Source organism: Furipterus horrens, unplaced genomic scaffold, assembly GCF_987537825.1.
Source record: "Furipterus horrens unplaced genomic scaffold, mFurHor1.1.pri manual_scaffold_3, whole genome shotgun sequence".
Taxonomy (NCBI): Eukaryota; Metazoa; Chordata; class Mammalia; order Chiroptera; family Furipteridae; genus Furipterus; species Furipterus horrens.
In genome coordinates, this window is record NW_028327173.1 from 70,571,578 (window position 1) to 70,584,243 (window position 12,666).

At 36.1% G+C, this 12,666-nt stretch overlaps 1 protein-coding gene across 2 annotated transcripts in view; it reads right to left on the reverse strand.

Moving 5' to 3' along the window:
- The window catches only part of GLMN (glomulin), a 40,572-nt gene that overhangs the window by 13,014 nt on the left and 14,892 nt on the right, over positions 1-12,666 (reverse strand). For both annotated transcript variants that reach the window (XM_090269732.1, XM_090269733.1), the window contains exons 8-16: positions 8,677-8,864; positions 6,891-6,944; positions 5,516-5,546; positions 5,321-5,410; positions 4,394-4,435; positions 4,216-4,289; positions 2,974-3,058; positions 2,075-2,184; positions 1,206-1,269 (exon numbers count right to left, since the gene is read on the reverse strand). In XM_090269732.1, coding sequence (XP_090125858.1) covers positions 1,206-1,269; positions 2,075-2,184; positions 2,974-3,058; positions 4,216-4,289; positions 4,394-4,435; positions 5,321-5,410; positions 5,516-5,546; positions 6,891-6,944; positions 8,677-8,864 — 738 coding nt within the window. The remainder of the gene's footprint in view (positions 1-1,205; positions 1,270-2,074; positions 2,185-2,973; positions 3,059-4,215; positions 4,290-4,393; positions 4,436-5,320; positions 5,411-5,515; positions 5,547-6,890; positions 6,945-8,676; positions 8,865-12,666) is intronic.

Sequence of the window (12,666 nt, forward strand, 5' to 3'; positions counted from 1 at the left end):
GTGAAGAATAAAAGATATATAACACCTGGCCAGAATAGCTGTTGCCACTGGCAGGGGATAAGGAAGGGTGTGGAGTGCTGAGGTCAGAATTAACTGGGTTGGAAAACAGGGAACTTCATGTGATGACAGTAATATTCTACATTTGATAAGGATTTGGAAAATACAGATCTATACATTTGTTAAAACTCTGTGAATATACACTTAAAATCTGTGCACTTCATGTTATGTAAATTTTAACTCACAGAAAAACTATAGATAGATATTTAATAAAATACATGCTGAAATATTTAGGGGAAAGTATGCTGATGATTGCAGTTTACCTTGAAATCCATCAAAAATTTAAGACTGATCGATGGATACATGTTGAGTAAATAGGTAGGGTAAATCAGTGATCACTGTAACAGCCTTTCAACTTGGCTGTATGTTTCAAAAACTTCACAGTACAATGTTAGAAAAGAACGAAGCACCCTGGCACAGAGTAAGCACTAGTCAATGACAGCAAATAACTGGTTTTGACAGAAGAGATATGATGAGTACGTCAAATCACTGAGTGGACTAGATTTAATCAAGAGGGAAGCTAACTGCTACTTTTTTCATAAACTTTTCATTCAAAATGATAATTTACTTAATTTTCTTTTTAAAGCTCTTTGGCATCTATGTAAAATTCAATTATTTTCATATCTTTTATTAAATGTGATTCAGGTAAAGTTAACAGACATGACACACAGGTAGAGAGATGATAAAAGCAAATTTAACTTTACTGTATGACAAATCTCCCTCAAATAGTTTTCTATTTATTGAATACCTCTAACGATGCACTATTAAAAACAAATCCAACTTCCTACACAGTATCCAAAAGGTGCTGATAAAACAGATTTTAGTGCTGAAAATGCTTCAATTTGTCATTTCTGTTGAGGGGAAATCAAATTATCAGATGATTTCATTTTATACAGCTCAGGTCTAAGCAATGCCTACAGCAAGAGAGCAGAGGTACAACAGGAAAAGGACAGAGGAAGCTGGATGTGGGTGGTAAAGGCCCCTGGGAATTATCTTCAGGTTTCAGAATAATAGTTGGCACCCCTTCCAGCCTTTGTAGCTAGGTAAGATAAAAATATTGGCTTAATTAGATATTGACAGGAAAATCCGAAACATTCTTTATGCATTTTGAATATACTCACGATTTCTTTTTCAAAAAATTCACTTACTTGATTGTCATTTTCATTATCTTTGATAACCAAATACCTCAATAAATTTAATGAAGCCATTATCCTGTTAATTAAAAATATATAATTTGTTACTTACAGTACAGTTTTATAAAATCAACAGCAATTTCAATGAATAAAGTAAGCTAAAACCTAGGGTATATTTTTATAATTATGTTTGCCATTAAAAGTACAATTAACCCTTGAACAATGCAGGGGTTAGGGGTTTTTATCTATGCAGTTGAAAATCTGTGCCTAACTGTATATTCCCTTTAATAAATCTTTTGTAGTAGTAGTAACTTATCATTCTTATTCTCCAGGTTCACAAAATACAACTGTGAAAAATACTATTCTTTCCCCCCACCCCAAGGAAGCCTTGTTATCCTTAATATTTGAGAGTATCATCTGATGCTTCCTGAATTTTAAGGTTCCTTTTATAAATGCTTATAACCATTTCTCAACATTCATTCTTCAATAGTATAATGAAAGTGAAATTACATGTTCTATATGAAAAAAAACATGATGTCCTAGAAAACAAAACAATAAAACCTAAACACATATGCTTTGCATGAGTTATTCACATGAGATTCTTGGTTTTTAGTCACCAGTGCTGTAGTTGTAGATCTCTATGAGCTATACTGGAATGCTTAGCATGTTAAAGGTACAAAAATCATACTATTGGTCATACTTCGGGAAAAAAGGGTTTTTGACTATGTTTTTACATAGTACTTAATTACTTAAATATGAAAATCTTTATGTAATTTTATGAATTAACCATAGATCACATAAAATCAGGAAAATATGGTTTATTACTTTAGGTCTCCCATTTTATTCTCAATTTACTTAGTGAACCTCAGTGATGATCACCTCACCTATCTGAGTTTTGCAGTAGATCTGTTTCAGCACCCTCTGGGAGAAAGAGGACCAAATCTAGAAGGGAAACTAGCTGTGGTCCTGTAAACCATTTGTTGTTATGTGTTCTCTGTAAAGCAAAAGAAAAACTGAGAAAGGCTTTAAATAATAACTTGATAAATGTGTTTCTAATACCTTAATATTACAAAAATAAACTATTACACATTAAAAAGAATATACATATATATATACATAGAACTTTACTTTCAATTCTGTCATTCATTATTTCCAGACACCTGAAACAAACTCTGCCAGTTTTTGAACACTGGTGCATTCTCTCTCTCTCTCTCTCTCTCTCTCTCTCTCCTATGTGGAATTACTGAATATTCACAAAGAGATTAGATTTCAATTTTCACTAATATTTCAAAGTGCACAACAAAATAAAAAGAAGTCATGTTATCAGCACAAAGAATACAATTTAAATCTATAAGAAAGTTTCAGTCCTAGCTGGTGTGGCTCAGTGGATAGAGTGCCAGCCTGCAAACCAAAGGATCACTGGTTCAATTCCCAGTCAGGTCACATGCCCTGAGGCTCACAAGAGGCAACCACACATTGAAGTTTCTCTCCCTCTCTTTCACCCTCCCTTCCAATCTCTCTAAAAATAAATAAATAAAATCTTTAAAAATAAAATAAAATAAAATTGTGTGACAACAAAATAATTTTTTTTTAAAAAGAAAGTTTCAAAATTCAGGTTTTTAAAAAAGAACTAGAAATGAGAAAGAATATATACCCTAATGATAAAAATAAAATAAAAAATCCACAGGACAAAAATCCACACTAATGTATTCCACAAATAATAACTATATCCTACAAAAAAATAAAAATAAATTGGACACTGATACTTTAGCTATGCTCTTACCTTCAATGATATGTCAATTTGATTTTTGATATTTTGAATAACGAAGGCCTCCACACCTGAGTGATTACTTGTATTCAATAAGCACCTTGAAAGCAAAATTAAAATATGTTTGAAATTATCCTGGACTACATTATATTGATAATACAAGTTACCAATTCAAATGGGCCACATGCTATTTCTAGGAATACAAAAAACTAGTGAAGACAATTAGCAAGATGATTAACCAACTACAAAGCACCTATTATGGTTACTGCTTTAACTAGCAAATTCTATTTTAACTGGATCAAATCGAATTTGAATCTTTTTATGCATATAATTGCAATGATTTAATATGGTAAGAACAGGCACTAGTATTATCACCTAAAAACTCCCCAAATTATTCCCTGTGGCAGTAGACTAGTCTGGTTAGACTAACTTAATTGCAAAGAAAGGAAAATCAATCTGACTAGCATAAGAAAAAAGGAGGATTTCTTGGTGGGAATACAGGTAGAGCAGAGCAGGTATAAGACCTAAGCATAAAACTGAGATTTCATATACCTGCTCCGACTCTATCACTAGAAATGAAGAAAAGATAGGATCTGGCCAATCCCAAAGACGACTTCTTAACACTTTAACAATGCCAAATCTGTTTTTAACTAATTTTTATTACCTAGATGTCAACAAATAAGATCTGTAGGCCAAATCCAGCCTGCAGCCTGCTTTATTGGAAGATAACTACTCTCACTACAAAGACAAAATTGAACAGTTGCAGCAGAGCCCAGTCCATAAAGCCTGTATTTGCTATTTGGCCTTTTACAGAAACTTGGCTCTTCTTTAACTCACAGAGTTACTTTTGCCCCCAAATAGCACTATTAATAAGCTCAACTATTAATTAAAGTGCACAGCCTATCAATGATTCCAGACCCATTAATATCAATTGTGAATAATGGAAATTATTGACATGTAAAATCCTAGTGGTAGCCTTATCTATTTAATCTTTTAAGTCTTTTTTAGAGTATCTCAATTAATTGATGAAATATATACTATTATTCATGTAATATATATACATATATATGTATCCATAATATTTGATTAAATCTTCTCTATTCATCACAGATGAGAGAATTTATTATAATATGGCTCCCAAGTAGAGCTGAATGACAGTTAAAACATACTGAAATACTATAACCTGGAATAATTAAATGGGGTTAATTTGGTTTTTAATTAACCACACATTTCACAATTAACCATTCTGATACATACCTAAATAATGTATATTTGCCTTGAGAATCCAACTTGTTAATATACAGCTGAAGCAGAGCTAAACCCTTTTTCCTCTAAAATGGAAGAAATTATATTGTTATATAAACTGAATAAAGATTAAATTGTTTATTAAAATTTCTCACTGTAACTCATTATTTAGTCCAAAACATTTACATACCAATGTCTCAACAGGACAGAGCGTCATTACTTTGACTAAGCTCTGGAAATAAAAAGATATTTAATTCAGATGTGAATAGATCATATTGACTTCAAAGAAACAAGTATATCACCAATGCTAGATAATAAAAATTCAGAGAAATGAGGGTAGTAGATTTAAAAATGAAGTAAATTTTTCCCCAAACCTTTCATTCCACTATAGTTCTATAAAAAGCTGAGCACAATCCATTTTGTGATACTGAGTTGGGTGTTGCAAAGTTGTAAACTTAGAAGTGAATGCTTATTTTCAATTATGTCTAGAGGGGCCAAAAAATGGTACCAAACACGCAGAAATATAATCCATCATTAAAAATATTTAGGCTTAATGTACTAACAAAAGCCATGTTTTTCTATTTAAATAGTGGAAGAACAAGTCTCCACGGAGACATCTAAAGACCTACTTGGCTATGATAACAGACAGTACTAGGCAAAAATATGTCATTAGAGGGAAAAGCAAAATCTGTCTCTAGTAAGGAGTCAATGCATGCCTTTGGTGGTCTTCAGGGCTTGAATTATAATAAAAGTAAAGGAGCTTCAAGAAGAAAGGTGTTTTTCCACTAGATGCTAATGCTGTCAACTATGGAAGCCACTAGTCACATATGGCTAATTTAAGTTTAAATTAATTTAAATTACATTAAATTTAAAAGTCAGTTCCTTAGTCACACTAGCCACATTTCAAGCATTCATTGTGGCTAGTGGCTTTCATACTGTGCTACACAGATAACAGGACACCTTCACCACCATAGAAAGTTCTATTGGTCAGCATCGCACTGAAGTTTTCAAGGGATATGGAGAAGAAAGTGGGAGGAGTCTGAAAAGACCATTACTTTACTTAAATTCAGAATAGGAAAGGGGTTATTTTTAAGATTAGAACCCATATTTTATTTACCTGAGGTACAGTAAGAAAACTCTTGATTTCTAAGTATTGGTGAAGTAGACTGTTATCTTCTAGTCTCAACAAACCATTCTCCAACAGACCCTACAGATTAAAATATATGCAGAAATACATATATGGTAAAGTCAACAGCCGTATTTGTAGGTATGACTATGAAATTAAATTATGATGCGTGTAAATAAATCTTACCAGTCCTTTGGACAAAACAGATTCTTCCGTTCTGGAAGAGAATATTAAAATTTACTAACATGATTTTCTAAATTTCTTTAGGCTAATTATTGATGTTAGGAAAAAATAAACCAAAAATTGAAATTTAAAGACTTGAAAAATATGTATCATTAAGGAGAAATTCTGTTCAAGAACTTAGTTAAAATTCTTAATCCATCACTGATCTTTTGACTTGGCTAATGACATCCAAATATGACCAAAATCAGCTCGCTTGGGGCTTGTTTCATGGTATCAAACCCAAAGTTCTTCAAACAGCAAGTGCTAAGAAGTCAATTATACCTGATACAGTATTTTGTATGCGAGTTAATTAATCTGAAAAATCTTTTCAATTCTTCTTATATAAAAAAATTAAATGCTTTCCATTTGTAATAGTAGTTTTAAAGGTTTACAATCATCGTTAACTAAATACTTAAGATAAGGTAAGATATATGTATTACCTATAGGCTCTAGGTTCTTATTCTAACCGTGAAAGGAGTTAGAAATGTTATGTTTTTGGCTCAATGACTAAACGATTTGGAAATCTGAGGAATATAGAACTTAAGATCGCACATACTCTCATTGTATGAATATTACAGAGATGAAATAAAAAGAATGTAGAATCATTAAGACATACATAATACAGCACATTTAAGAGTTAATAACTACTTGCGCCAGGAGACCCTTGGAAACTCCTGCCTTGTAGGCTGAGGCTTTGGACGTTTGCCCTCTTAAAAATATTCCTTCACCTGGAAAGAGGTGGGACCGATAAACTATCACTAGTCTTCTAGAGATAGTACTGAAAGGCCCTAACTGGTCTCAAGAGATAATTTAAATATGCTATAGGAAAAGAAAACAAAGCATATAGTTTTGCAAAATTCTGAAAAGGTGCTCTGTAATATTTGAAAAGAGAAAGGCTTCTCAGTGTCTCAAATGAAAAAAAGTTGTTGAATATCACTGTCAATTTAAGTTTTGACAGGTGGACTCATGACACCTCCTTCCTTTGATGCACAGATTGTATCCATGAAGCAAAAACATGGATTAATTGCTTTTACTGACCACACCGCCTTAGGGAGAAGGAGGCTACAATGGAATAGAGGTGTTTTAATTTACCAACTTCTGAAATAAGGGAAGAAACCTCAGGAGTACAAAACTGGAAATCTCCTTCTACAAAAGAGATTTTGATGTGAAACATTTTTTACTCGTTTCTGTCTCTGTTGTATACATGGGCTTCGCTATTTTATAAAATAATCAATTAATTAATTAAAGCCTGGCAAATAGAAAGTAATCTCCCCTGATCTTGACAAGGACTATTTTAGTACCACTACTTAATTCTGAGATGCCATGTAAATGATCTTACCTTTGCAAAAAGACTTCAGTATGGCCCATATTAAATCGCAAAAGGTACAATGGGCTAAAATAGAAAAAAACACACACATACATGCATACATTTTTAGAAATTTTACATACATACTGTTATGAGTTGAACTGTCTCCCCCAAAAAGATATGTTGGAATCCTAACCTCCACTACCTCTACCTCAGCATACGACCTTATTTAGAGATAAGGTTTTTTTTTTTTTTTTTAATCGGGGTAGGAATGGCAGGGGCAAAGCAGGAACCCCCTACCCTGGAGTAATCAAGTAAAAGTAAGATTAGTGTTAGTCCTAATCCAATAGGACTGATGTGCTTATAAAAATACAGAAATGCTGACCGAGACATGCACACAGGGAGAGCACCATGTGAACACAAAGGCAGAGAAGGGAGTGTTGCACATGCAAGCCAAGGAACATCAAGGACTGCCGGCAAACCATCAGAAGCTAGGCAAGAGGCATGGAACAGATTCTCCCTCACAGCCCTCAGAACGAAACAAGCCTGTTCCTTACCTCAAAGTTCTAGCCTCCAGAACTGTGAAACGATACATTTTTGTTATTTTAAGCTGTCCAGTTTGTGGTACTTTGTTATGGTAGCCCCAGCAAACTAATATGTACATACTTAAGTCACTTTGGTGGTAGATGTGCTTAAGAGTATAGGCTCTGGGGTCTGATAGAACTGTTTAAATTCCACCTATCCCATTAATTAGTTGTTATGGTCTTGGATGGTATCTTAACTTGTTTAAGTCTGTTATTTTCCTCTATAAAATGAGGTAATGTTCTATTTCATAGGGTTATTATTCAGATTAGGTAGTGCATATAAAACTGTTAGCATAGTGTTTAATACATGGTGAGCATGCAAGTGCTAGCCATTACTGCAATATTTACATACAAGTATTTTCCAGGTATTTCTTACATAAATATACAAATGTACACAAAAAAATACACTCAAGGCCTGTAAGACATATACATAATCCTTACTATGGGCCTTAACACCCAAAGGTATTATATCATAAAATTATATATTTAAAAAAATAATAATTTTGATAGACTATGGGAAACAGTCAAGCTAATTATAATAGGAAGATTCAACCTAAATAGAGTGATGAAAGAAGGCCTTTTCCTCAAAAAGTGATATTTAAGGATAAAGATGTTTAAAGATGTTTCTAAGCATATACAAAGGCCCAACAGCAGAAAGGTTCATGACATATGGGAACAAGAAACCAAAAGAAGGTCTGTTACTAGAGCATAATAAACAAGAGAAAAGGTGGTAAGGGTGACTCAGTACAATTAAACAGAAGATCATGCATAAGCTTGTCTCATGTGACGGGATTCAGACTTCATTCTCAGAGGAGTAGGAAGCCAATGAAGGAGTTCCTTTTAGGGACTGATACATACCCGCTCAGGACTACAACAGTAATCCAGTGAAAAGATGATGGTGATTCAGACCATCCCAGGGGTAACTGGCCAGTTCCCTCCCTTATAGTACAGGGTGGTCCCACCAGCTTCAACCCCAAGCCCAATTTAACACTCTCCCACTCTTGTCTCTCTCTATCATTCCTTTATGTCTATTCCAACACCACACCACCCCATTTCACTACTTGACCATGGGCTTTAATGGATTATAGGCACTATTACTTAAAATAACGAAAGCTTTTGTTTATACTTCATTTAAATTGCATTAGTACAGTAATGAACATATATTGCACATTAGATAAATGAGCTTGATGACATTCCCTTTAGAATACATGAATAAACCAAACACTACCTCCTACCTTAAGACCATTGGCAGCTGATCAATGCTGATGCCCTGTACAAATACTAGATATGCCAGAGAAGCCACAGATTCTGCTAACTGTTTGTCTTCTTCTTCCTCAAATTCAAGGTAATTCCAAGTCCTCTTTTTCCTTCCATGATTAAAAATCATTTTGGGGAAAGGGTATCCAACCGCTGATAAAAAACCCTGTGAAATGAATAAAAAAGGAAGCTCGAGTAGACAGATCCTAGTATGCCCTTGCATATTCACATCATGGATGACCTCCTCCCCTTGGGTGTAGGTGGGACCTGTGAGAGTTGCTTTTAACCCAAAGGATGTGCAAGATGCTTCCCCATGATTAGATTATGTTACATGAGAGAAGTAAAGGAATTTCTGCAGATGCAATTAAGGTCCCAAGTCAGTTGATTCCGAGTTACTGCAAAGGGAGATAATTTTTGGTGGGCCTGCCTTAATCAGGTAGAAGGTTTTAAAAAGAGGGTCCAGGCCATCTTTGAATCAGAAACCCACCAATGTGGCTTTAAAGAACTAAGCTATGTTATGACAGGGTCTCTGGAGAAGGCTGTGTGGCAAGGAAATACAGGCAGCCTCTAGGAGCTGAAAGTGGTCCCTGGCCAAGAGCCAGCAAGAAAATGGGGACTTTGACCCTATAGCTTCAAAAAAATAATTTTTGCCAACAACTTGAAGAACTGAGTAGGAAGATGAAAAAGTTCTGGAGACGGGTGGTGGTGATGGTTGCAGAGAAGTGTGAATGTGCTTAACACAGATGAATTGTATACTTAAAAATAGTTAAGCCCTGGCTGCTGTGGCTCAGTGGATTGAGCATCGGCCTGCGAGCCAAGTGTCGCTGGTTCGATTCCCAGTCAGGGCACACGACTAGGTTGCACGTCAGGTCCCCAGTTGGGGGCACGAGTGAGAGGCAACCACACAGTGATGTTTCTCTCCCTCTCTTTCTCCTTTCCCCCCTCTCTAAAAATAAAATAAACAAACAAATTATTTTAAAAAATAGTTAAAACAGTAAGTTTTATCACAATTTTTTAAAAATAAAAGTGCTTCAGAGATATCTGAGAACGATCTACAAATGTGAGACATACAAATATTGTGAAATGACAGTTAATGACTCAGATGAAGAATGCTCTGGGAACAATGCTCCACTGACCACAGTCACCTAGACACAGTGGGTGGGCAGGAGGAATACTGGTCAGTGCAGCAAAGGCTGAGAAAACAATGCTGATATCTCAGATTTTATGGGCTCTTGTGACATAAAAGAGAAGCATTCCTGCATGAGTGGATAAGACTACAGTTTTATCAAGGAAGAAAAAAAAGAGACTCAGAAAGTATAAGTTCCCTCCTATGCCTTGTATACTATTTCTAGTTTTGGTATACTAGAAAGCACCTGACATTCAGAATTCAATGGAGTTGATTTGAGTTTTGGCTCTACCCTTACTAGCTGTGAGACATGGGATGAGTTACCTAACTCCTCTCAGTATTTTTATGTAGAAAATGACATAATACCTTTTGTCAAATATTTATTAAGAAGCTTCACCAAAAAAGGACAAGAAAATTAATGTCACAACAAACTACTACAAAGAAGTCAAAAGGGGATGATATGGTGAACACACAATGCAATATAAAGATGATGCAGTATAGAACTGTACACTTGAAACATATATAATTTTATTAAACACTGTCACCCTAATAAACTTAATAAAAAGTAAAAAATAAAAGGGAATGATCAAAACAACTAAATCAGAATGAATACTTTCCACAAATTCACTTATTTATTCAATAAATGCTTGAGTTCTAGGTACTGGGCCAGACATAGTTAGGAATTATAAAACCGAATAAAAGTTTAAAATCTGCTGATCCCAGGTGGCTCCATAAGTCATTTCAGAACACAAAAAGGAAGCATGGAAAATCATCATCAGTCACAAGACACTGCTATTCAATGGCCAGATGCTAAATATATATATATATATATATAAGAGAAGGAAAACTCTGATTCCAAAAAACCTCCGCTGCCTTGCGGCATACCTCTTCAGGGGAAAGGCTAAGGGAGTAAACCCCGACAGAAAATCCGGAGCCGGAGTCCCTAAAGGCGGTTTGATGTTGTAGTCAACACCGGCAACTCCTGCGGCGCACCTGAAACCAAGCTGTATTGACTCTGTCTTTCCCTTGGACCCTTCAGCTGCGAAGAGAGGGGGGGTCTGCTGCATGGGCAACAGCAGACCCTCCATATCACCCTGCCCAGGCTCTGTAGCTTCAGCTTCACTGGAGAGGACACTCCAGCGTCATCGCAAGATGTCGATTCAACACGGGAGGAGACAGATACCGTGTCACTCCCGAGTCGGACTGCACAGCCATTCTCGGCAGTGCAGATAGACTCTTAAGAAGCTACACCATCGTCTCTCGAGACGGACGGCTGCCGATACCGATACCGATATATACACACACACACACACACACACACACATATATACACATATACACACTGCTGTACTAATTTTCAAAGCCATGCATTCTTGTTATAGCTATAACACCAAAAGTTTCCTGTGCTCAGATTGCCAATGTCCTCTTAATCGTGAAGCTCCATTTCTTCATTCAGCCAATGCTAGAGTAAGGCTAGCCTGTTAAAAAAATCATCATATGTAACCAGATTCTATGGTGCTTCTCTAAATCAGGGCCTTCACTATCTGCACAACACCCAGCAGTCTTGCTCAGATTCAGGATACACCTGCCACTCACAATTTTTCACGACAGCCTCTGCCCTTTCAGAAATGTTCCTACGCCGCAGCCTTTCGGACATTCAAACAGTTCCCTATCAAAATAACTTGTGCCAAAGGAGGGATGGCTGAGGCCATCAAACTCGAGCATGCCACACTTAGCTGAGCACAGAACAGAAGGCACCTCCTCACTTCATCTCTTACCTTGACTTCACCTCTAATTCTTGATTGCTTTGTGCTTCCTCACTGCTTGCTCCTTCTACATGTGATGCCCCTTCCTTTCTCTTGTGATCTTAGAAACTCTCCCCTCCACCTTCAACCTCAGCGCAAGATGCTTACTCTGTCTCAATGATTTCATTAAACCTGACTAATTTCTGGTGGGAGCTGCTTACACTCTCACATCTCTTACATTGGTATGAGTAGAGGTTTAGTATTATTTTGGTTCTTCCACCAGCCCTCTCAAGGAAAAGCACATTTTTCCTTTGAGGCAGATATCACACTGCCCTTTATCTGTCCTTTTCTCTGTTATACGCTGACTTCCTAGTCCTTTCTGAACACTCACCAAAGACTTTGATACCTGCTCACAATCTTTTTCTCTAATTTCTGCTATGACTCTAGGAAAGTTGAATGTTCATGTAGATGAACTCTTCTGACAGGCCAGCCTCATGGTTCTTGATTTCCCAGTTCTAGTGACTTTAACTTCTAATCCATTTTGGCACCTAATTCCATCATGGATCTCTGTCAACACTTTGAGCTATTATCGAATATTAGACATCTCACTCCAGGATCTCATTTTCTGACCACAACCTCTTAATCTCTCTTGCCTATCAATCTGCTTTTCTACCTCTGACTTTCCAGTCCTGCAATCTCTTCATTTTAATCTACTCATCTGTCCCCTCTTCCCTTTCTTTCCCTATCCAACCAACACACTATTGGTCATTTGAACTACCTGTACCCTATATTTCCTTTAGTTGCATCTACCCAATAAAATGCCAACCTTGGAAAAATAGCTGTCCTCTACTTTTTCCACTTCCACACCCAGGTAGCTGGATATAGAAAATCACACAACAATACAGACTGTTATCACCACAGCTGTGGTCTCCAACCAGCCGAGTGCTCAGCTCTACTAACCAAGACTTTCATGGTTTTCCGCCATCTCTCTCCTTTCCCCTTAGAATTCCAAATTTTTACCAGTTTCTTGAAGCTCCTTATTCAATTCCCATTTCTACCTCCTCATTCTTAAGAAATATTCTTCACCTAGAAATCTG